This window comes from Ochotona princeps, chromosome 5, assembly GCF_030435755.1.
Source record: "Ochotona princeps isolate mOchPri1 chromosome 5, mOchPri1.hap1, whole genome shotgun sequence".
NCBI lineage: Eukaryota > Metazoa > Chordata > Mammalia > Lagomorpha > Ochotonidae > Ochotona > Ochotona princeps.
In genome coordinates, this window is record NC_080836.1 from 6,881,532 (window position 1) to 6,905,242 (window position 23,711).

At 43.2% G+C, this 23,711-nt stretch overlaps 1 protein-coding gene across 1 annotated transcript in view; it reads left to right on the forward strand.

The window, feature by feature from the left end:
* The window catches only part of LOC131480344 (contactin-associated protein-like 5), a 478,118-nt gene that overhangs the window by 256,960 nt on the left and 197,447 nt on the right, over nt 1-23,711 (forward strand). Inside the window, exons 9-10 of the mRNA XM_058664336.1 lie at nt 13,703-13,852; nt 17,205-17,376. Coding sequence (XP_058520319.1) covers nt 13,703-13,852; nt 17,205-17,376 — 322 coding nt within the window. The remainder of the gene's footprint in view (nt 1-13,702; nt 13,853-17,204; nt 17,377-23,711) is intronic.

Genomic DNA, 23,711 nt, shown 5'->3' on the forward strand with positions numbered 1-23,711 from the left:
TACATGGAGATGAAGGAGACAGTTCTGCCTTTTTGGGTTGGGGATTTAAGAGAGTTATACAGAAAGCCTCAAATTATAAGGTATCTGAATTTAGTTCTTCTAAGGATAGCATTCCCATAAATAAAGAAATAAAGAAAAAGGACAACAATCGTATCTTTGAACCACAAGATGTTCAAACTCACGCTGCTCATTTAAAATCCCAAGTTCATGTCTTTGCATTTTATTCCACGGATATTCATGTTCATTTAAAATGTGGTCTGTTGTTTAAATAACTCAGATGTAAGGAGATTGTGCTTAAAAAGAAAGATCTAGAGTTGAACGTACTACAGGTTATTAATGGATTAAGTCTTTGGGTTCTAAAGTTGGGTATTTCCAAAACATTCTATTTGGTAAACTTATTTTGGGGTATTAGTCCATTTTTCTTCACTATAGCTAAATCCCAGACATACCCACTCATGAAGGAGGGTATTTTAGCTTAGGGATTTAGAGGTTCACAGTTCATGACTGGGAAGCCCTGTCACTGTGTCTTATGAACACAATGAATGGGGGAGTACAAACAGGAAAAGGATCACCTGGAAATCCAGAAAACTGAGAAATTTGGTGCAAACTCATCCTCTATGTCTGCATGATTTCTCTCTATAGAGTCCCATAATCTAATCATAGGGATATACCATAAAAACCACACTAGTCACTTCCATCACCTGCACACACCATGATCAGGCTGTGTTTCCACCATCTCTGTACCATGAAGTTATGACTGTGGGAACTAAATGGCTGCATGAGCTGGGGAAGTCAAAAAATGCTGAGACAAGAGCATTGGATTAGTTGGGATTCACACTGGATGAGGAGGTGTTGATTTTCTATACTGCTGTATATCAAGTGTGCTAAGAAACGAGCACTGGTCTTCTGATCTGTTTCATCAAGGGATCTTTCTAGAACATGTGAAAACAAATGATTCATATCCATCTATCCATATAAGTCCACACACATGTCTATCAATGCATATCCCACACACTGAGTATCCATCACATACCTTTCTCAGTTTTTTTTTTTTGTTTGTTTGTTTTGTTTCTTAGTTCAATACAGATACCTTAATAGGATTATCATCTAAGGACTAAGGCTACTGCCTTACATGAGATTTAGTGTTCTAAGTCTCTATGGTGATTTAGGATCCATCTCAGTGGTTGTCCAACTTTTCCCAGGACTTTGGCCTCCATTGTATGGCAATGTATCTTCTAGTCATCTCTGGTACTGCTTTCCCCTTACACCAACCCAGGCCTGACCCTGGAACAGGGAATACCTTCAAGAGCCTTACAGTCCTTTGGCATTTTAAGAATCAGAAAATTCACTTTGGCATAGCTTAAATGAAAGGAAACCTTAGGAGATTTCACTTGCACACATTTCAAACTCTTAACCTTTTACTCTTTCTCATGAAGAACCACGAGCCACAGAAGCCACTCTCATGAGAGTCGTGTGTTCACGAGGAACACTGAAAGCCCAACTGCATGTTCTGTTTTTACTAGGGGAGCTGGCTGCCACTTTAATTTATCTTAAAGATAGAATTATAATAGGGATGGGCATTTGTTAGGAGCCACAGACTAATGGGCCTTAGACTTGGCCTACCTGACAGCCTGTTGCATTGCAAAGCCTGCCTTGGGCAAGCAGGGCTGCAGCAAGCAGGATATTAGGCCAAAACATCCTCTGTAGAGCAAGCAGAATAGAACCTCCACCCTTGTTCCTGTTCAAATACTTAGTTCCTCCCCTGTTTCAATATAGCTGATTAGTTCCTTCCTGCTTCTGTGAAGATAATTACTCCCAGGAGACCCCTCCCTTTCTCCCCCTCCCCTAGAGAAGAAGGTATATATATGAGGAGTAAAAATAAAGAGAGAGGCACTCTTTTCCACCAAGTACGAGTGTCCGTGTGTTTCTTGGGCCAGCAGCCCGGAGCTACCATCCCGGCATTCCCAGTCCACCCTCAGGGTTTGAGTGTCGTGTCCTGCAGGTCGGGACAGGCATTGACTTATGTAATCTGAATAACTGAAAAAGAAAGCATAACAATTCATAAATGTAAAGGAAAACATTTTGTATGTTTTCTTAGGATCATTGGGCTGTAATGTTGTGAAACACTGTATAACTATAGATTTATTTATTTATTTATTTATTTAACTTTTTGGAATACGAACTTTCCCCTCAAGAGAAATGCTAGGAGAGGAGTGAGAACTCAGGCTCTCCCAGCCGGGGTGTACCTGACTCAGATGAGAAACATGAGTAATCATGCTCTATTAAAATTTACTGCTCTGGGGCCCAGCGGTGTGGCCTAGCGGCTAAAGTCCTCGCCTTGAAAGCCCCGGGATCCCATATGGGCGCCGGTTCTAATCCCGGCAGCTCCACTTCCCATCCAGTTCCCTGCTTGTGGCCTGGGAAAGCAGTCGAGGACGGCCCAATGCATTGGGACCCTGCACCCGCGTGGGAGACCCGGAAGAGGTTCCAGGTTCCCGGCTTCGGACCAGCGCGCATCGGCCCGTTGCGGCTCACTTGGGGAGCGAATCATCGGATGGAAGATCTTCCTCTCTGTCTCTCCTCCTCTCTGTATATCCGGCTTTCCAATAATAATAAAATCTTTAAAAAAAAAAATTACTGCTCTGAGAGAATCAAGATGGCAGAATAGGGTAAGGACACTTTTAAATAGATGGAAAAATATTAGCCAGGATGAAGCAGAGAGGACACATTCCAGAAAAAAGGAGAGGACAGGACGACAGCAGAGGGACACCTGGAGACTGACAGATGCAGGAAAGTAACAGATTACAACAGTGTGGTGTTGCAGGGACTGATGCATCAGCTACGTTCAGCGAGCGGTGATCTGAACTCCACCAGCAACAAGATAGGAAGGGACATTCACCCGGAGCTCAGGAGGTGTACTCAAAGAACTGCCTGTCCTGCTGGTCTGTTTGACTTGACCAGGATCAGAGAGAGAACGGTGGGTCCCAGACTGGTAGTGAGGGAACAGGGTAGATTTCATAGCCCAGTCCCTCCTCTAGAGCTGAACTGGGTTCCATTTTATATAGGGAAGCAAAGGCTATGGGACTGTACAAGTACTGTACAAGCACTGAGATGGGAACGAACTCATTTCTGGCACAGTGAACTGCAACAACATGGCATCCTACAGGTTCCACCCAAGATAGGTCTGAGTAGGCTTCAAACCTGATGGCCAGCAGAAGAACAATTCTAGTAGTGGCACATCAGGTGCCATTTTGTACAGTGTGCAAAATGCTTTAAGACTACAGGGACAACAGTTAGCTGTGTATTCATCAGCTGGGAGCAAACTCACTAAGTTAAGTGCATTGCACTAGTTCTATAGGGAAAATAATACAGATCTTGGCATTGTACAGGTCAAAATAGGTCTCTGTGGCCCTCATACCTAACGGCCAACAGATTCTGGCAAGATCAGCACCACCAATAACCTAGCTATATAGGATACAGGTGTCTCCCTAATACTGGGAACTGCTTGAATGGGAAGTGGGAGAAAGGTCACACAGACAGCGATACAGGTTCAGCATGGTATCACAGGAGGTATAGTGTGGTGAATCATGAGATGGGGCTTTGGAGACTACGGTGGAAGTCTAACGTAAGAACCCAGACCCGGAACTCACTAGAGGGAGTGGCACAAGTGAGTGCAAACAAAGAACCATGTACCAATGACATCAGTAAAACTGAATTGTAGACATGTTGGTGACAGAGCTTAGAAACTTGCCCCAAAGAGAAGAATCTGATAACCAGAAGTACAATGACCAACAGCAAAAGAAGAGACAAAGGCACAATAAGTATTACTGAGGATTCCCCTGCAAACGAGCAAACCCTGTGCCAACCTCAGAGTTAACTGAGGAAGACATTGAGAAAATGGGGGATACAGATTCAAAACACTTGTTATAAAGCTTCTTATCAACAATGAGAAGCACATACAAGAGTTCAAAGAATTTAAGGAATATGTTACACAAGAAATAGCAGCAATAAAGCAAATCAAGGCTGATACATCAGAAATTAAGAACACAGTAGAGCAAATTAAAAACACAGTGGAAGAGTCTCCAAAATAGAATGAAGCAAGCAGAAGAAAGACTCTCAGAATTGGAAGATATTTCCTGTCACCTGAGGGAAGCAAGCAAAAAGCTGGAAGCAGAGCTGGATCAAGTTAAAAAAAAAATATTCAAGAATTGAAAGACGCTATTAAGAGGCCAAACATAAGAGTTATTGGAGTCCCAGAAGGTGCATAAAGAGAAACTCATTTTTCAAATATATTTAATGAAATAATAAGGGAAAATCTCCCTAATCTAGAGAAAGTATTGGGAAACAAGATCCAGGAGGGGCACAGAACTCCCAAAGGACTTGATCAAAAGACACATAATGATCAAGCTCTCTTCAATTGAACATAAGGAAAAGATACTTAAATGTACACATGAAAGAAAAAAAACAACTGTCATGTAAAGGAATGCCAGTTAAACTCACAGGAGACCTCTCACCGGAAACTCTATAGGCCAGAAGAGAATGGAGCAACATATCCCTGATCTGAAAAGCAAAAAACTGTCAGTCCAGGAAAATGTAACCAGCAAAGCTTTCCTTTGTCATTGGAAATAAATTAAAATTCTTCCACAGTAAGAAAAAGTTAAACGAATTTGCTTCTTCCAAACCTGCCCTAAAAACCTTACTTAAAGATGTTCTCTTGACAAAGAGGAATAGAACCCACCAGAAAGAAAGGCAAAAGTTAAGAACATTCCAGCAAAATAACAACAGAAAATTAAATCAATGCACAAACCATTTCTAAAATGACAGGACCAAATTGCCACCCATTCATATTAACCCTGAATGTAAATGGCAAGTAAGCCACGTGACACAAAGACCACTTCACAATCTTAGTGAGAAAGCCTCTACCCTGCACCTCCCAGGATATAACCCATTCCACAGTAATAGCGTACATCACATTACCTTGATGTCATCAAACAATGAGGAAACTTCAAGATGAAGGGGGGAGGCTGCACTTTCAAAGTATCAGCTCAGTATAAGAGTGTGAAGTTCAAAAGCAAAAGGAGAAAGACTCAAAGCTAATCACCTTCTCCTTCTCTCCAAAGACAACCATACTCCCATGCAGTGGAGGTTAGGACTTCAGCACTTCACCTCTGAGCAATGACTACTGACTATCTTTCCATGTGATTGGCAGCCTTTATTTGCACCGTATGGTAAGCAACCACAGCTACTGTGTGTGTTCAAGTGGGAAACCTGCTCTCCACAGGCCTTCAGGGACCATTGTCTGCTGAATACAGAGGTTCCTCATTTGTAGATCTACACCTATAGACTCAACCAACTAGAGGTCACTTTTTTTCAGTTTCATTTCTACTCAAAATGGTCAAGCTTGTTTTTATTTTTCTAAAAAGATACTGTAATGACCAATTATATAGAATGTCCTTTATGTTAGGTATGCTGATGAATCTGGATGATGAGCAACTCTATACTCTTGTACATATGTAACTTAGGCATTCATGAAATTTCAGCCACAGGAATCCCTAATATCCTGGAACTGTCCCTAAGGAGGATAGAGACCGCTGTGCTTGTTGCTAGTATTAGGGACTGACTGAATGAGTCAATGGAACTGACCTCCAAACCTCTCTGAGGAATATGCTTTTGACAATGACAGTAAAATTAGAAGTGAATTTAAACAAATGTTGGTTTCATGACAATCATATGCACTGTGTGATGTAGAACTTGTCATGCATAGGAATGAGCTATCCCCAGGGGAAATACTAATTATTTAAAAGGCCAACATGGCCTGCAGAGGTGGGAAGATGGCCCAGAGAGCCTTGTCACCCAGGAGGGACATGCTCTTCCTCTATAATCACAGCAGTCAGATGTGTATAGGCTGCAGTCCTGCAATTAGCTGAGCTGTCCCCCCTTTTTATGCTGTGAGTGTAAGCAGTTGGCAGCTACCTGCCATCTGTGCTTCCAGCAAAAACAATGCATCTGTGAACTTCATCCTCTGCCTCAATTAAGTTGTCATTGACGCCTCTGTGTTTTAGCTAAGATAACACTGATGAAAAATTCCCATTACTGGTTGCAAATAAGTAGATAGCCAAGGGGCTGTGACTCACAACCTGTCTGAGCAGTTTGAGTTTCAGAAGCAACACTATGAAGAGGTGCTTTACTTTCTTCAATGTTATGAGAAATTGATACATGACATTGCCCAAGCATGACAGTGCCAAGAAAAACTGGATGTTTCTCAAAATTATTTCAGTAATCTGGATATTGATAATGGGGATATCTTATTTCTTAACTCACTTCTTTCCTCACCCTTTACTCAAAAAAGGAATTGAAGAATTATCATTGTCAACATCACTACAGTATAACCAGCCAGTCAAGCCTGCCAACCATATCTACTCTTGCCTCTTTTACTCTTTTGGTTTCTACTTTGATGATTTTGTCAATTAGTTCACATTTATTCTATTTACTTTGGGAAGTTTTGGAACCAATATCTGTTCCAGTGTTGTGCTCCAACAGGAGCAGGATTCATTGCCCCAAAGAATTCAGATGCCCTGCTGAGAGGAACTGTAGAGAGATCTTAAAGCAGGGGGATGAGTGCTTCTATGTGGGAAAGCTTAAAACAGAGACAACAAGATGGATGAGAAAAGGGAATGTCATAGAGGTGGAGACTGCACAGCCTGGCTTGGAACAAACCAAACAGATTTGTCCAAAACATTCAGGGGGATGGATGCTCCAGGAAGGAAGGAGAGAGAAAAGAGAAACAGAGATGGAAATTCCATCATGGGAGCTTCAGACACATGGAACACAGAAGCCAAGCGGAATTGGGGGATAGAAGTAGTATTTTTATCATAGAGCCTAGAGTCAGAGATGTGCGTTGGGGAGAGTGAAAGAACATCTCTACACAACTCTGAGCTCAACGTTTGGCACATGGATTATCGAGTTGAAATTCAGGTCTGCATCAGGAAAACATTGATTTCACCCCAACCACACATATGCCTATTAACGTCTGAAGGACGGCAAATCCATGTTTTTCCATTTATATGCCAACCAAAAGTTTCCACGATCCAGCTTAACTTGATATTAGAGCCAGGTCTTGGCAAGTAGGAAAGGTTTAGCCTGTGATTTAAGGCCTGTGCTCATGAGACGGCTCTGTTCTGACACTTGGCAGTACAGACTCAGCTGATCGGATATTCAATCAGTGAGCATGTGAAGAGGACAAGATGCTGCCCTGTCAAAGCCAATGGGAACAACAGAACAAGACTCAGACTTGGACCCCAGGAACTTGTAATCCCACTGGGGAGAGGAGATGAGCATAGATAAATTGCTATTTTATACAGCAAGGCAGTAAATACTATGACCTATGTTACAGAAATTTAAGCAGAGAAAATGTTAGGCTGTATTCTAGTTTAGGAAATTGTCTCATTCACTTCCCAGTTTATCAGCTCATTCACTTGTTAACCTAGTCGAGCATTCAGCAGTTTTGATGTACCCTGTACTGTGTTCGGTGATTGTAATTGAAAGGGATCATACATTCCATGCCTGCTCATGCAAATTAGGAGAGAAGATGCTAAAACACAAATTAGTCCTGGAGCATTGGGAGGAGGAAATGGATAGCGGGGGAACTGCATGAGCAAACTATATGATTCAGATGATAAGAAGTTCTTGTGTTAAATGTTTGATCCCCGTATAATATGTTACAGGTTGAAGAACATACCTTATTCCAGTTTTAATCTTTGAAGCTAGAGACTGTGAAAGTGATTAGATTGGATTAGGTCACTTTCCAAGGAGAGACCACACAGAGGTTTGAAGCGGTGTGCACTCACTGCCTCTCTGCTTCCTAGTTTACCATGCAGTATTTCCTCTGGCCACATGTTGCCATCCCCAACCCTTACTCTCATCAAATGCCAGAATGGCGGGGCTCCTTGATCTCAGACAATGAACCTCCAAATCTATCAGCAGAGATAGTTCTGATTCCTCAGCAGTTTCTTTCAAGTGTTATAAGTGACTCACAGATGACTAAGCTGGCAACAGAGGCTGAAGGTAGAAATCCCTGAGTTCCTTGTGCTTCCTCCGAGCCTAATGGATAGAGAAGTACCACTGGAGTGGGAATTCTGTGCAGGGACATGAGCTGGAGAGGGCAGATTTAGTCTCTATTGAAAGAAGAAAGGATGTTCATTCATGGTAAGCAGTATGAGTTCTGTTTACACCTTACCACCCAGTGGAGTGGTGTTTGTTATAACATTGCTAAAAAGAAAAAAAAATGTTAAGATACTTTAATGTATCCAGCAGTGTTGTGCCAAAAAGAGGCAGGAGGCTTGGAAAAGAGGGAGATCATTATGAGTATTCCCAACTACAGTGATAAGAAATAGAAGAAAGTCAGAGATGATCTTTGAGGGACTATAGGAATTCAACTCACACTATATGGAGAATGGTTAACAGACCTTGATGACTGACTGATTAACAGGTGTACAAGAGAAACTTAACTCAGGCTCCACACGGTAGCATAATGGTAACTGCAATGTAATATGTTCTGTTACAACGTGACTGGCATTTTAACACTGGCTTATTCAATTATTTATATAGTATGTGCTTTATTCTCATAAGCATTGAAACATTAAGATCAAGTATGACACGACATGGGAAAACAGCTGATTTGAGTTTTCAAAGGAAAGTAAAATTTAGACGCTCTCAAGCCAGTCAGTTCTGCTTCTGCTGCATAGATGAGCCAGCAGGATTAGCAAGATTAGAGACCATGTCTAAATTCCTAGAAATTGTAAGTGGCAGGACCCTGAGCAAGGGAGCATTGCATGAATAAACACATCACAGAACCACACAACAAGTTATTTCCAGGGTTAGAGAACGAATCTCCAAAACTTTGCCCCGCTGGGTGGTATCTCACTGTATGAATGTATGAAATGGACAGCTATGTAGCGATGATGGGACAAAGGTTGCCATCCAGTATCGGTAGATTCAGAGGGGGATCTGTAGGTTTGTAGCAGGCTTCCCGGGAGGACAGCTGTAATTTCCGTAACTCACCTCGGGTAGTTGCTGGTTTCTCTGATTCTCAGGGTAGGAATCGAGTCCAAGAAGCAGGAAGGTGTGAGAGGGAGAAGTGTAAGAAGATGGCCTGAGGTAGAGTGGGGATGCGCCCTGTGATGGATCACTCCTGGCTCATCCCACGGGCAGTGCGGACAGTAACCAGCAGTTACCCTCGCCTGACATAACAAGTACCCTACGCTACGTCATGGACAGGTGGAGCATGCGCAGAACATCCTGGGAGCCTGCGCAGAGCAAGAAGCCGCTGCTCCACTTCCACGACCCTTACATAGGGTGTATAAAACTACAGCCATACTTCCTGGCTGTCCATTTCCCTCACAGTGTCAGTGCGCCAGGGTAAGTGGCTTGTTAGGCTCTTCCGTGGCTAGTAAACTTTGCCTGGCTTAAGAGCCCCTCTCAAGTGTCTGAGCTTCCCCAAAACCTAACAGAAGGTAGGAGGGAGTCAGCGAGGTGTTCCCCTGGACCCTTCCAAAGCCTCGAGTTCAAAGGGTCAGCACGCTGAGGACGGTGTTTTGGGAGCTGGTGTTCTGAGCCTGGATGGATGTAATGAGACTTTGTTCTTTGCCAACCTGTGGAGAGTTCAGAAATGTTTGTCTTCATCCAGTTCTCTCAGAAGCCAGATCGGCCTTTTCGGTCTCCGTCTTTAAATGATATTTCATGGTATTGCAGAGGACAGGCAGCCACCTACTTTCTACCCCACGCAACTCATGCCTCTCAAGGTTGTTCCTTGTCTGGAAGGCCTCACTTTCCTGTTCTCCATGCTGAAAAAACTGCCAGGCTTGGGAAAAAGCACTCTGGTGGAACTGGCGCTCCACAACTTGTGAAACTTCGGCAGCACTTGCTTGAGCCTCCCTCCTTACCACACCGAGGAGTGGGAATATTCATAACTCCGGGTGTGTTGTCCTGGCTCTCCTAATACAGTGAAGTGGAAGGGAAAGGTCCATTTGAAAGGAAACATTTTTAGAGGAGCCAGTGACATCTTATTTACCATGAAATTGATCCTGGGTTCAGTTTTCTTAAATTATTTGTGTTCCAAGTTGCTGCTGCTTCTTTTGTTTCTTTTGTGTTTGTTTCCTCTGTTGAAAATCTCAACATTTTCATGGAGTAGTTCTCAACCCTGCCTGCACCACTCCATCTCTGAGGACCTTGGAATCTCCCAAGGACTGGGGACAGTCCTGGTAATTGGAGTTAATGTGTCTGGTATGGAGTCCAAGACCTTTGCTCTCACAACTTGCGTTAGGGATTTCTGCACAGAAAAGATTTGCACTCAGTGTACCCTGGTGAACTGGGAGCCATGTAGGAAATGGCCAAATGGAAATGATAAGCTCAGACAGATAAAAACAAAAGAAAGACAACCAACCAATGAAACTCAGTATGTGACAAAAGTACAGACAGATGTGTCATCAGATTGAGACACATCCATTGTTGCTGTGACCTCTTACTCTGGGCCAGTTTCATCCATTACTAATTGACAAGTTTCTGATTAGGGGATACTCCCTGTGTTGTCTTCCTTGCTGTACCCTGCAAAACCCTTGCAGGGTTTTGACCCCAGTTTATTGAGGTACTTACTGACTCCTTACAGCATAAGGAGCAAAAATTTACCTGCTTCCTATTATAATTTATTATGTAGATTTATACAAATAAGCAGACAAACCTACAATCGTCTGTGCCCTTGAAGGAAGCCAATGTTGTTCACCTGGAACTATCAGAATCTCTAGCTTATTAGCAGAGTTCCCACAGCCAGGACCTAAATGTTGCTTTGCCTGGATGCTGCCTCAGCAGATGGTGGGGCCACCTTTCTGAGACACCTGAGGGTTTTACCTGCCAGCTTAGCAGATGTTCAGAGTAGCAGTAGAGAATGAGTCAGACGGTTTCCCAAATCTGTGCTGTGCAGAGCAGTCAGCATGCAACCATGCTCTGCATTTACCCTTGTGAGAGCCCTCAGATCTCTGCACTGCTCCTTACCAGCATCCTTTGAGCTAACAGCTTCTGGACTATGACTTGGGGGCCTTTGGAAGGTCTCCAACATTGCTGCTCCTGGCTTGACTCTTCCAGGATCCTACCACCTGCTGTGTGGCCCCAGGATTGTTCATGTATGCGCTTCCACTGAGGTTGCCCTATGTCAAAAACCCCTCATTAACTCCCGTATCATAAAAAAAATTAAAGATTTCTATATTGTTGTTACAAAGCCAGATTTACAGAGTGAACAATCTTCCATCCACTGTTGTACTCCCCGAGTGGCTACAATAGGCAGAATGGAGTCAATCTAAAGCCAGGAACCAAGAATCAGGAGACTTCCAGGTCTTCCACATGGATGCAGACTCCCAAAGACTTGGTCCTCTTCCATGGCTTTCTCAGGCTATGAGCAGGGAACTGGATGGGAAAAAGAACAGCCAGGACACAAGCTGGCATCCATATGGGATCCTTACAATTAAGCCTGTTGAGTCATGGCAGCAACCCCAAAGCATTATTTTATTATTATTATTATTATTATTATTATTATTATTATTATTCCTAACTGTGCATTAGAAACACACAAGATTTTTTTTATGCAGATGCCTAAAATGTCATCCCCAGAGATGCTGTTGGGATTTATTTGGGTAAAAACATTTCCTAGAATTATTTATTTAAAGAAATGACTAAACTCGTCCCACCATGGGCAGCCTCCACCTGATGGGACCCACTTTGTTCCTGCCATCTTCCCTTTCTACTTTTCATCCCTGGCTTTGAACTCTCATTTGGAGTTCCTGTCTTCTGCAGTTCTTACCCAATTTGTTGCAAATTGCTGATCATTTGCAAAATATTTCCAATATAAAAAAAATCTTGCACTTGTCACGTGGAGTCCGTTAGCTGATAGGCTTCCTTCCCTGCTCAGCTGGCACTGCTTTACGCAGAACAGCAAACACCATTGGTAATGTTGCACCCAGCTGACCACTCAAACAAGGTGTGAGAGTCACAGCAAAGTTTTACATCCACCAGTAACATTACAAGAAAGTTTTACTATAAATGAGGAGGAAGGTAACCCACCGACCGACCAGTTGGCCACATGGTTGGAACCTATGCCGCTTACCATAGTGTGACCTAGCACATTCACAGGATTTTCATAGTGGCAGTTTACAATAGCTTGAAAAGGGGCAGTTTATAATAGCTTGTAAGGTGAGAGAGAAAATGCCACACATTCCCTGCCTGTCTCAGCTAGACAGCTCATGCCTGGCTTTTCTATGATCCAGTAATTAAGACAACCACTTATTTAATAACTTGAAGCAACCTGTGAGATAATCAGACTTGGGCCTTGTACCCATCTGTGAGATAACCAGACTTGGGCTTTGATTCTTGAGAACTGGGGCCAACTGGTGCGAAAGGTCACATAGGCCATTTGGCCTGCAAGCTCACACAGTCTCTTAGCCAAGCAAGCAAAGCAGAAGTTACAAAAGCTAAAACTATTGCAGTTAGCAATGAGTCGTGCTTACTCCATTTTGTTTTCAACTCTACATTATCACTTTGAACTTTGTTTTTATTTTTGACTTTTTCTTCTGCATATATATATAGATCAATTGTGTAATATAGGGGATGCTTTTTAGAAAGCTTTGTTGCATAACACGTCATTGATTGTCAGATATATGTATGTGTAATATATGCATGCAATTTTGCTTTTCCCTCTTGAGTTTAAAGCCAGTATGTTAAACGTGGGCTATCCATTTTCAAAAGCAAATTGAGGAACGAAGGAAGGTGGAAAGGAAGCATTGCAGGGAATTTGCTGGGAAACATGGCAGCAAGTTCCTCTCACAGGAAAGAAGAATTTTGATACAGACAACTCTTGTTTGCAAAACAGGATTTATTTAGAAAAAGGTGGAACGGGGGCTCCTGCTCTAGTAACAGGAGGGGGCTTAATTAAGGAAATGGCATCTTTTATGCACCATCTCCAAGAGGGTGAGGGGGTTCACATGAGTCACCCAAAGGATAGAAATTAAAACAAACAAACAAACAAACAAACAAACAACAAAAAAGCCTCATTTGCAATGGGCAGCAGTGTCTATCACCTAAGGACATCAGACGGGTGGGGTTGGTTACTTCCTCCTCCCATTCTCATAATCTGAAAATTAAAACACCAATCCTTTGAAAGTGACCCAGAGATGGGATTAGTAAGGGCTATGTCTCCTTGGTTTGTTATGACACCAACTCTAAGGGGTGGGGATTGATACATTGATTCTATCTGTTCTCCCTCAAGGAGGAATGTCCTCCTGGAAGCATTAGAAATGGGGAGAAGCACAGTTTTATATTTTAAAGGGTAACTTTACCAAGGACCAGGGACCCTACCTGCCTACTATCCCATCTGACTTCTCATGCAATAAAGGAAGGAAGGAATGAAGGAAGGAAGAAAGGAAGGAAGGAAACAAGGAGCTAAGATGAGAGGAAGGAAGACTGTAAGGGAGAGAGAGAGAGAGAGGTAAAAGGGTTGTAAAATGAAGGGAGATGATTCTTTTAAGTGCTGAGAGCTGAGGGAGGAGGGATTGTCTCTGAATGCAGGCGATCACGGCAAGTGTGGAGCAAGGAGCCTGATGGTCCCTAGATCTTGATGAATCAATCATTCCTACACCTGCTCTTCCTGTTTCTGTTCCAGGCAGCAATCTGCATGATGGCCTGTGGCATGTGGTCAGCATCAGTGCCAGAAGGAACCGCATCACTCTCACTCTGGATAATGACGCAGCATCCACAGCTCAAGACACTACCCCAGTGCACATTTATTCAGGAAGCAGCTACTACTTCGGAGGTAAGTTCTTCAGCTTTTGAGACTGAAAATAAGGGGAGAAATGTAAGGAAAAATTGCTTTACTCTCTTGGGTCTAATTTTGACAGCCAGTTTTGCAAACACACACACACCCTGAAAATAGTGACAACCAAAATATCTCACAGTCGGACAAGTATAAATTATCTAGGAGCTGAGAAAGGTAAGAGCTTCATCTATAAGGGTTGAGGATGCATGATATAAGCAAATAAAGGTTTTGCAGCAATGCCAACTTCTGTGATCATGTTGGAAAGAGAAACTCAGCAGAAAACTTGGAGAAAATACACAGCCAGCAGTGTTTCAAGGAGGAAGTTCTGGTGGAAGCAGCCTGCATAGGCACCTCACTCATTTCTCCACCACTTGCTTTCTCATTCTCCACCCTTCCCTCCTCACATGCCAAGTGGCGATGCCCCTGGCCTGATGGAAAGGGATCAGAGGGCTAGGAACTTGTACCTCCACAGAGAGAAGATAGCTCACATTCTACCAGTTCCTATTGTTAGTCACTCCTGGGAATCTAAGGACTGAATCTGAAAGATAATGAAAAACCTGCTAGTTAATGGAAAATGGAATGACAAGTTTATGTGAATGAAAAAAGAAAGAAAGAAAGAAAGAAAGAAACAAAGAAAGAAAGAAAAGAAGGAAGGAAGGAAGAAAGGAAGGAAGGAAGGAAGGAAGGAAGGAGGGAAGAAAGAAAGAAAGAAAGAAAGAAAGAAAGAAAGAAAGAAAGAAAGAAAGAAAGAAAGAAAGAAACTCATGGCATGTTCTTAATCACATTTTCTACAGTTAAAGCTCTTGATTTTGGATAAGTTTATTTTCCGTGTCATCTATTTATTCATTTCATTTCCTTGAGAAACAATGAGACAGAGCTGGGGATAGATAAGAAGTGGTCTCCCATCACCTGATTCACTCCCCAAAATGCCTGGAAGAGGGCTGGGCCAGTTCAAAGTCAAGAGCCTGGCGCTCACTTTGAGTCTCTCATAGTCCTCAGGGACCAAGATACTTGAGCCATTATGTGTTGTCTCCTGGAGTGCACAGTAGCAGCATCCTGGGATCACAGGTGCATCCAGAGTTCAACACCAAGCACGCTGATATGGAACAGGGGCTTCCCAAGTAAACTTCTAACCATTGCTCCAAATGCCCTCCCCTCCACAGAACTTTTGAAATAATTCTGTGTGGCTGAGCATGCATTGCCATTCTATCATCTAGTTATTTATCTATCTATCTATATCTATCATGTATTAGCTACCACCATTACCTATTTTAAAGGCCTTTTAATTAAAATTATGTCTAATTTCTTAGTCAATAGTTTACATCAAATGCAAAATCTCTAAAAAGGAATATTAGATATTTGACCTTGAGCAAGACACTTAGCCTTATGTGAGATGGGGTAAGGATAGACCTATCTACGGAACTGCTGGGCAAGTGGAAATCAAGGTTAAGATGTGAAGTTAGTGCAGACTACTTGTAGGGAATGATCAAAGTGGCCTCAGCCCCCTAGAGACACATGGTTGGGCTGAGGTATGGGCTGTAATATTTCATTCTCTCCATTCAGGAATGCAAAAAGCACTATTATAAAAAAAATCATGCAGTGCAGTTTCTCAACTAGACTTTGCAGGTTTCTTCTCACTCCCTAGTAAAATGTGCTTAAGGCTTTAAAATCGGAAAGGGATTTCCTATAGTGTGATATAAAAGTCCATACATGGTTTTCCTTGGTGGTTTGATTTTCAGGCGAAGAAGAGCCCCAATCCTTCACCTCCAATCTAATCCACCTGTGCAAAGACTATACATTTTTCGGGTTGAGATGAAACTCCATTCTCTGCAAAGCTGATGCACATTTTAAATATAACCCCTGGCAACACCTTTGTGCACTATGTATTATTTACCCTTGACAGATGGCAACCTGCTGTCTGGCATAATAAAAGTCGTTCACACAATTCCATGGAGCTAGAGAGAAACGGGTGAGCAAAAATTCAATGACAAGATCTGTTCCCTCCATGAACCACTAATGAAAAGATGGAAAGTAGAAAAGATGTACCCCACCCGCCTGATGACATACCTCACAGATTGGGTGATTTTGCTGTTAAGCAGTGTTTTATGGAGAGAGAATCTTTGCTTGATTTCTGGGGAAGATTCTCTAAAAGTGACTATGGTGCAAAACACTATTGACATTATGAAAGATGAAAATGAACCCCCATGCCAGTGAGCACCCCACACCCCTGACACACACACATGCATGCCCTACCAGGTGGTTTAGTGTTCTTAGAGGTGAGTTTTAACGGCTCTCTGCTCAGTTGCTCAAGATTCCTTTGTGCTTTGAACAGTGTTTAAGCACTCACAACACATAAGCTGTAGACTTAAAGAAGGCAAAAACAATACAATGAGTTTCAACAGTAATAGTCACTTACATAAGTCTCTCCACTGCTTCAATTAGCAGCTGTAGCGCCTCTCTTCCTGTTATAGCCTTCATTCATGTGGACTGCTAACCAGCTGCCAGGCTCCAGCCCAGCAGTGATTGTCTATTAGCAATGGCCACAGTAGTTCTCAAAGTTATTACCATCAATCTCACATTTCCGTGTGCTCTGAACCTATTACAACCATGAAGAAAGTCTACAAAATGGATGAACATCCCTATATCTGCCTTGTTCTCCATCTGCCTTAATGAGAGGAGGGTATGTGCTGGCAGCCAGCTATGCTAGATCAGTGTAATGTATCTCTAAAACCAATAGTGTTGACCACCTATCATGTGTAGTCTTATAACCCTCTAAATACCTGCATTTAAGTTATTAGTGCCCTTAACATCTGGACTTGTTTTGCACTTCACTTCTAAATTCCAGTAATATCTCTGTATGTACCTTTTTTCAGAAACAAAGCCTGTTAATTCTGGCAATTAACCTATTACTCTACTGCCATCCTTACCCAAAGCATACGTTCCTTTGGAAGTGTAATTCAGATCAGATGGTGCATTTAGACATGAATTTCAAGACAAAATTTAATTTCTATGTGGTTCTAACATGTTGCTCCCTGTGGATGAGTTCAGGATTCCATAGAAGTGAGAGCCAAAGAATGTAGCAATAGGGAAAAACAATTAAAAAATAGATAAAGGTTATATCGTTGTTTCCTTTAACACCCATCCATTTTCTATACAGTGATGTAGCATGGCCCACTCAGTACCGATTGCATCCCCTCCCATGAATGGACAGATTTATAACAGAAGTGTTTGTGCTGCTGCAATTGAAAAAGCACTGAAATAATGAGACCTTGCAGGTCTTCCCATGATAGGTCTCCAAAGCCATGACGGATCATCTCAGCATTCTTCATCTTTTCTCTCTGTCCCACAGGGTGCCCTGACCATCTCACCGAGTCCCAATGTCTCAGTCCCGTTAAGGCTTTCCAAGGCTGCATGAGGCTCATCTTCATTGATAACCAGCCCAAGGACCTCATTTCAGTTCAGCAAGGTGCCCTGGGGAATTTTAGTGGTTTACACATTGATCTGTGCAGCATCAAAGACAGGTAATAATCGTCTCTACTCCTCTCTTCCTCCACTCCCTTCCACTCTCTCTGCTCTACACATGGGTTTCTCTAAGCAAAATTCCTATCCACCACCATTAGCTACATTAGACATAATTGAGCCACCTAATGCAAAACGTTTCTGAAAGAATTTCAGACCCAGAGAAAAATGGTTTAAATTAGTTTCGTCTCTCCTCATTTTGACGTGCAGTAAATGGGGTAAGCTGTTTGGTGGTTGGCAATGATGAACTTGGTGCATGCTGTCAGTATTCATACACGGGGACTATTGACTGATGGTCAATAGCCAAAGTGTATTAACCTCATTAGACTTTTTATTTTTTATTTTTTTCCATTTTTAAATTATATTTTTGACAATCTTTACATAGTTAATTAGGGTAAAAAGGTTCAAGGGCTACAGGAAAGTGGGTAAGACTATTTTTTCCACATTATTTCCTTCATCTATCTGAGGTAAAGGGGGATATTAAGGGAGAAGCCCCACCCAGTCTCCCACCCACCCCAGGTCCCTGATGTGGGGCATGCTCCAAGGGTCTTGCCCAAGCTCGTCCATACCCACATATAGCTCATACATGGCTCAGTAGGGGCTGAGTCCATCCCACATCTACCCTGGTCCTCCAGAGCACCGGATAGTGTTGGAGTCTAGCCAGGCTTGGTGTGTCCAGTCCCAGTCCACACTTGTGATAAGTGAGACTACAACCGTATCCTGATCAGAATGCAGCTCCCATTCAAGCCCTGTGCTGCTTGGTGGGAACCTCAACCCAGCTAGGATGTCTCCTTAGCTCCCCAGCTGGACCTGTTCCCAGCCATAGATCATGCCCATGCCAGTGGTTGCTCTGACTCAGCATGGCACAGCCCCTTACCTGTCCCAGCCCCTGCCCTAGATGCTATGGCTTAGTGTCCCTGGCTCAAACAGACCAGTAGGTGCAATAGCCTACCTTGGCATGGCCTGTGCTCCATCCTGACCTAATTTTGCTTGTGGACTAAGGATTGCTCAGTCCTGCCCGGTCTACCCCATTCCATTACCAACTCACGCATTAGCTAGCCATTGGAGCTATTTTGCCCAGCTTGTCTGACCCCCAGGTCTGGACCATGTGTTCACCAGTGGGAGCTATGACCTGCCAGGGGAGTTTCCCAAGTTCCTTCACTTGACCCACACCCAGACCCAGTTCTCACACATGCCATTGGGTTTTAGGCTGGTGCCCAGCATAGTCTGGCCTTCCATTTGGCCTTGTATGAGCATTGCAGCCAGTCCTATCCCACACCCTATTCGGGTGCTGCTGCCTTGACCATCCCAGACTGTTGTGGGTTCCTTTACCTGTGAGTTATGGCAGGCTCCTTGGTCACACCTAGTTTAGTCCATCACCCCTTCAACTCTTGAGCTAACCAGGGGGCCAGTATTTCCACTGTGTTTGGCCCACACATCCCACACAGAATCTAGCCCGGATATGGTTCTCTCATGTGCTGGTTAATGCCATGGCCCTACCTAATATGACCCGTGTCCTGATCCATCATCATGTCAGGTAACAGGATATGATCCTGCGTGACAAGCCCTGAGCCTTAGTTTTGCATGGACTGGTGGTCGGTGGTCAGCATTGTTCAGTGATTACAAGTAGTACACAGGATTTAAAGGAGTTTGGGATATCAGTCTTATCCATAAATATCATTTGGTCCCTCTCCTCCAACCTACCAGGTCTCATTACCCTCACTTACCTTTGAAGGAAAAGTTACTCTGTGGTTGGGAGTCTTTAGGATTGATTGCCATCCTGGAAGTATAGTGGGCTTAACATGGAGTTACCTAAGCAGCAATTCAAAGCCTCAAACCCCCAGAGCTGGCCGCCGGGCAGCCAGCAGGTGGAGCCTGGCACCAAATGGCGCATTGGCCAGCCAGAGACAGGTCACCAAGTGTACGCAGTGGCTGGAATAGGGGCTATGAGCATGGAGACAATCCCGGCCTGACACCCACCAGCAGCCAATAGGCTGCTGGAAGTTTTAGTCCTCATTAGACTTATTAAAGAGAGATGTTGAAGTAGGCATAAGGACAGATGGTTTGAGGAATTTGCGTATCAACAGCAAGAGGGAGTTGACTAGTAAACACTTTGTTCCCTTGTCTGTGAGAGAATGTACCTCTCTTGATCTGTTATCTATACATGAGAATCAGTGTTTTTGCGCATTTCCATTATCAACTTCTCTCATAGCCTTCCAGCAGTATTGGACATCCCAGCTTCCCTTTCTTCTTGCCCCATCTATGTGTCAGACACATTTACAGGTTCTTTACTGCTGGCCACCGTGGGAAAGGTAAAATTCAAGGACACATTCACACAAGAGCTGCCTATATCTCCAGATTAGAAGGGATTCCTCATCCAAAGATTCTTTCCGTTTTCCTTTGGAGTGAGTAGGAATGGCTACTATCCTGTTTGTGCTTCTTACAAATCGTTTTTGAAAGGTCATCTAGAGTAAAAACTTATGGAGTCCTTTCTAAGGGATTGGGGAACGTTTGTTGATTTTCATCTTACTGAAAAGACAACATCCCCAGGCATCTGAAAAGAAAGGTGGTGACATAGTTGAGCAGGTACAGATACACTATGTGAGGTCTTCAGGCAAACCCAGAGTCCAACAGCCCAAGGACAGGAGAGAAGAAAACCCACATGCTTTTGATGTCATTAGAAGTTGGAGACACATTTTTGTGTCTTCTGCTGGCCTGACCACCAGCCTCATATTCTCTGTATTGATAGCACCTTTTCCCTGAACTACACCTCACCCTCCCTTAAAATTTGTGGGAGACACGACAGAATTGCCTATGGTAGCAGAGAGAAAAAGCACCTTCAGTGTTTATGTTGATGGGCACCTGTTGTTCACTCTCCCTGATTCAGTCCCCTTGACAGGCAAGGAATGTGTACATGTCCCTGATTACGACAGGGTACCATTGAAGTTGTTAGAAACAAGATCATTCAAAAGCATTGAGTCTTAGAAAGAAATGTCAGCTTTTCCAAGGACACACAGGATAAACTTACAGCTAAGACTTATTATTGCCACTGTTCTCACTCTCGTTCACTGTCAAATAGGTATTGGTCAGAAAGTAGCCTTTATTTTGTGTTTGTAGCTCTCTCAATATGTAACTCCATCTTCTTCTGTGTAATCAGGTAGACTTTTCAGGACAAGGTTGTTTATGGCCAGATTTGTAAACTATGCTCAATGCCTTTCCTGTAAAATGGAGGAATTCAAAGCGATGTGCTCTGTCAGGCAGGATCTGAATGGGACAAGTGTGTCAGGTGCAGAGGCAGAACCCACATCAGGCCCAGGAGCCACATCTGGTTTTGTGGGGCTCCATGTCTAGGATGGCCACAAAATTGAACAGGTGATGCACTCCAAGATTCAAATGTAAAACAGGTGGGGCCACTCAAAGTTGGACGAGTAAGGCAAGGGGAGGTCATTCCTGGAATAATTCTGGAATCCTAGTGCAGGTGACAAGAGCTTTGAAATGCCATAGAAACTCACTACTTGTAGCTTGAAATGTGCCATATGTTATTCAACTTTCTGTCCCCATTGCAACTTTTCACCAGACCAGGATCAACAAAAGCAACTTGTTGAGTGCTAAGTGAAAGTACTAAATCAAGTACTCAGCTGAGCATCTGGTATGCAGTTGCTATTCTTTAAAACGTCCATGGGGAGAGGAGAGAATAGGTTTTCCTCTGTTGTCACTCCAAGTGCTACCATGACTAATGACCCCCAGAACTAGTGGGGATAATATTGTTACCAGAAAAGCTCGGTGGGTTCTTTCCTCAGCTATTATAGATATAAAAAGTCTAACATCTGTTGCAGACAGAGAAGTTTATTTGCAAAGGCACCAGGTGAGCAGGAAAGGGAGAGGGAAGGGAAAGCACCTCCTGAGAGGAAGTCAGGAGGTCGGGTGCCTCTCGAAAGTGGAGAGAGGGACACCAAAGGTTTGAGGACGGGTCTTGGGATTTTAAGCATTCCCTGACTTCTCCTTGTTGGGTGGGGGCTACAGGTAAGATGTTGCCCATTGGTGGTCTCTTAATCAGTTAGGAAATGGGTGGGCAATGCTGTGCTGCCCACCTGAAGTTGTGATCAAGACCCTGGATGAATAAATTTATCTCCCATCTGTCCCCCAATCAATCAACCCTGGGATATTCCTTGGACTTTGTTTTATACTTGTTTGGAGGACAAGTCCTTCCAGATCCACACTCACCATTCACAAGGAAAACAGCCAGGAACATTTCCCCAAGTAAGCAAGCTGTAAACCAGCTGACTTGCAGAAGGAAGGCTCATCCCTCCAGATTCATTCGTGTGCTGACACTATTTTTGCAAGATAGTATGGGGGCGTTTCCTTGAAACTTACAAATGAAAGTGAACACATTTGCTCAGAATCACTAAAACATCTTGGTAGGATACACATTGCGGAGGGATGAATTTTTAACACATTTCTGCATTTGAGTTATCTCAGATTTCTCCTAGAGAGTTCAGAATTGACTGAAGACAGCCAAGCTGATAAAAGTCAGGCAAAGGAAACGATTCCAGCTATACTGGGACTCAAACTCCTACTATCCCTATTACCAGAGCTTCATACATCTTGGCCTCAAAGACCCTTTCTTCAAATGGAAGCTCAAATCTATCCAAGGGACACGGTAGGCAGTCTTGAGCATTGCCACTCAGCTCCAGCTTCCTTCCCAGTTTCAGAAGGGAGGGGGGATATTTTTTCCTTTTTTTTTTTTTTTTTTTTGCAAGGGTCGGGAGGTGATGGTGGATAGCTTGAGAATAGCTGCAGCTGTCAACAAGCATAGCTTCTCATTTCATCATGAGAATAGACCCTGCTTCATCCCCACTGAAGGTTAGTCACCCCTGATCTTTTTTCTAGGCAAACTTCACAGCCTGTGGGTGGTGGTGATGCCACTATGGCAGGAACGATGGCCTCCCAAGAAAAACCATGGGCTCCACATTTTTATCAAGATTGATGTATGCAGCTTTCATGTGGTGTTAACCTCAACAGAAGCCTCTGGTGATTCTGTATCTCATACCATGGAAGCTTCCTGTATATAATGATGCCCTTAGCAGAGTTCAAGGACACAGTGGTTTTGCACAAGCAGAAGAGGAAGTGGATCAGAGGGCAGAAAAGCCAAGGACAGAAGCAGTGGCCATGCACCATGCTAGTGTGTACAATGGGGTAGATGTTTTATTCTTATTCTTTCTAGAATCAAACAACTGACTATCTTCCAAAGATTGGTCATACGTGTGGAATAGGGCCGAAGTTATGAAGTGTGGCTTCTGCCTCACTGAGCCCTTCATTCCTCCACCCTCTGCACCTTTTTAAAGATATTAAACTCTTGGGTCAGTTATCCTAACTGCGTATGGAACTTTGTCAGAAACAGAGTGGTGTAATGCATACGTTTTAATTCTTCTGCAAAACTCAAAGCCTTTGTGTAGAGTTCCTGAAAAGCCATGGTAAAGGCAATGCCCACATAATCTGAGCTTTTAATACCAAAGTGAGAAAGGCTACAATATGGGACTCTTCTCTTACTCATGGTGGAATGGGGCCAAATTAAAGCAAAATCATATTTGCTTCTTTATTTAGTATTTTTAGCGTTATTTTAGATAGGAAAAGAAGAGGTTATGTTTTATGTAACAATGAGCAACATTCTTGAATTATTTCACTCAGTCTTCTCACAGTTTAATGATTTCCACAAAGTGTTTCCCCAAGTACTCTGCTAGACCAGTACCATGAACTTGTTACTAACGCATGTGCTCAGGCTCCATCCCATCTCTACTGGGTCGTAAATGACAGGAGACCCACTTATGATCCTGATGAACATTCAGATTTGAGAAACACACTCTTGCTTCATTCCTAGATTGAATAGAAAACAACATTTGTGCTTTGGGAGGTTCAGTGACTACTCGAATTCATGCGTTTTCTATTTCCAGAAGCCATGATTCAATTTCAGGTTTCTTGGATTCCTCCGTCTATACAAACTTGGCTAAAGAACCAACAAAGAAGAGAAAATGCCTTAAGTGGCCAGAACTGGCCAAAAAAGGACACTTTGGAAAGAGTCAGTTATTTATTTATTTCTCTCACATACACACACACACACTACACAGATACTTCTATTCTTTTGTTCACTCCCAGAATGGCTGCAACAGCCAGGCCTTAGCAAGGCTAAAGCCAAGAGCAATAAACTCCATCTCAGTCTCTCATCTGGGTGATCTGGGTGGCAAAGAATCAGACACTTGAGCCGTATTTCGTTGTTTCCCCATGTGTATTAGCTGGAAGCTGATGGAAGTGGAGCAGATGGGGCTTGACCCAACATTAT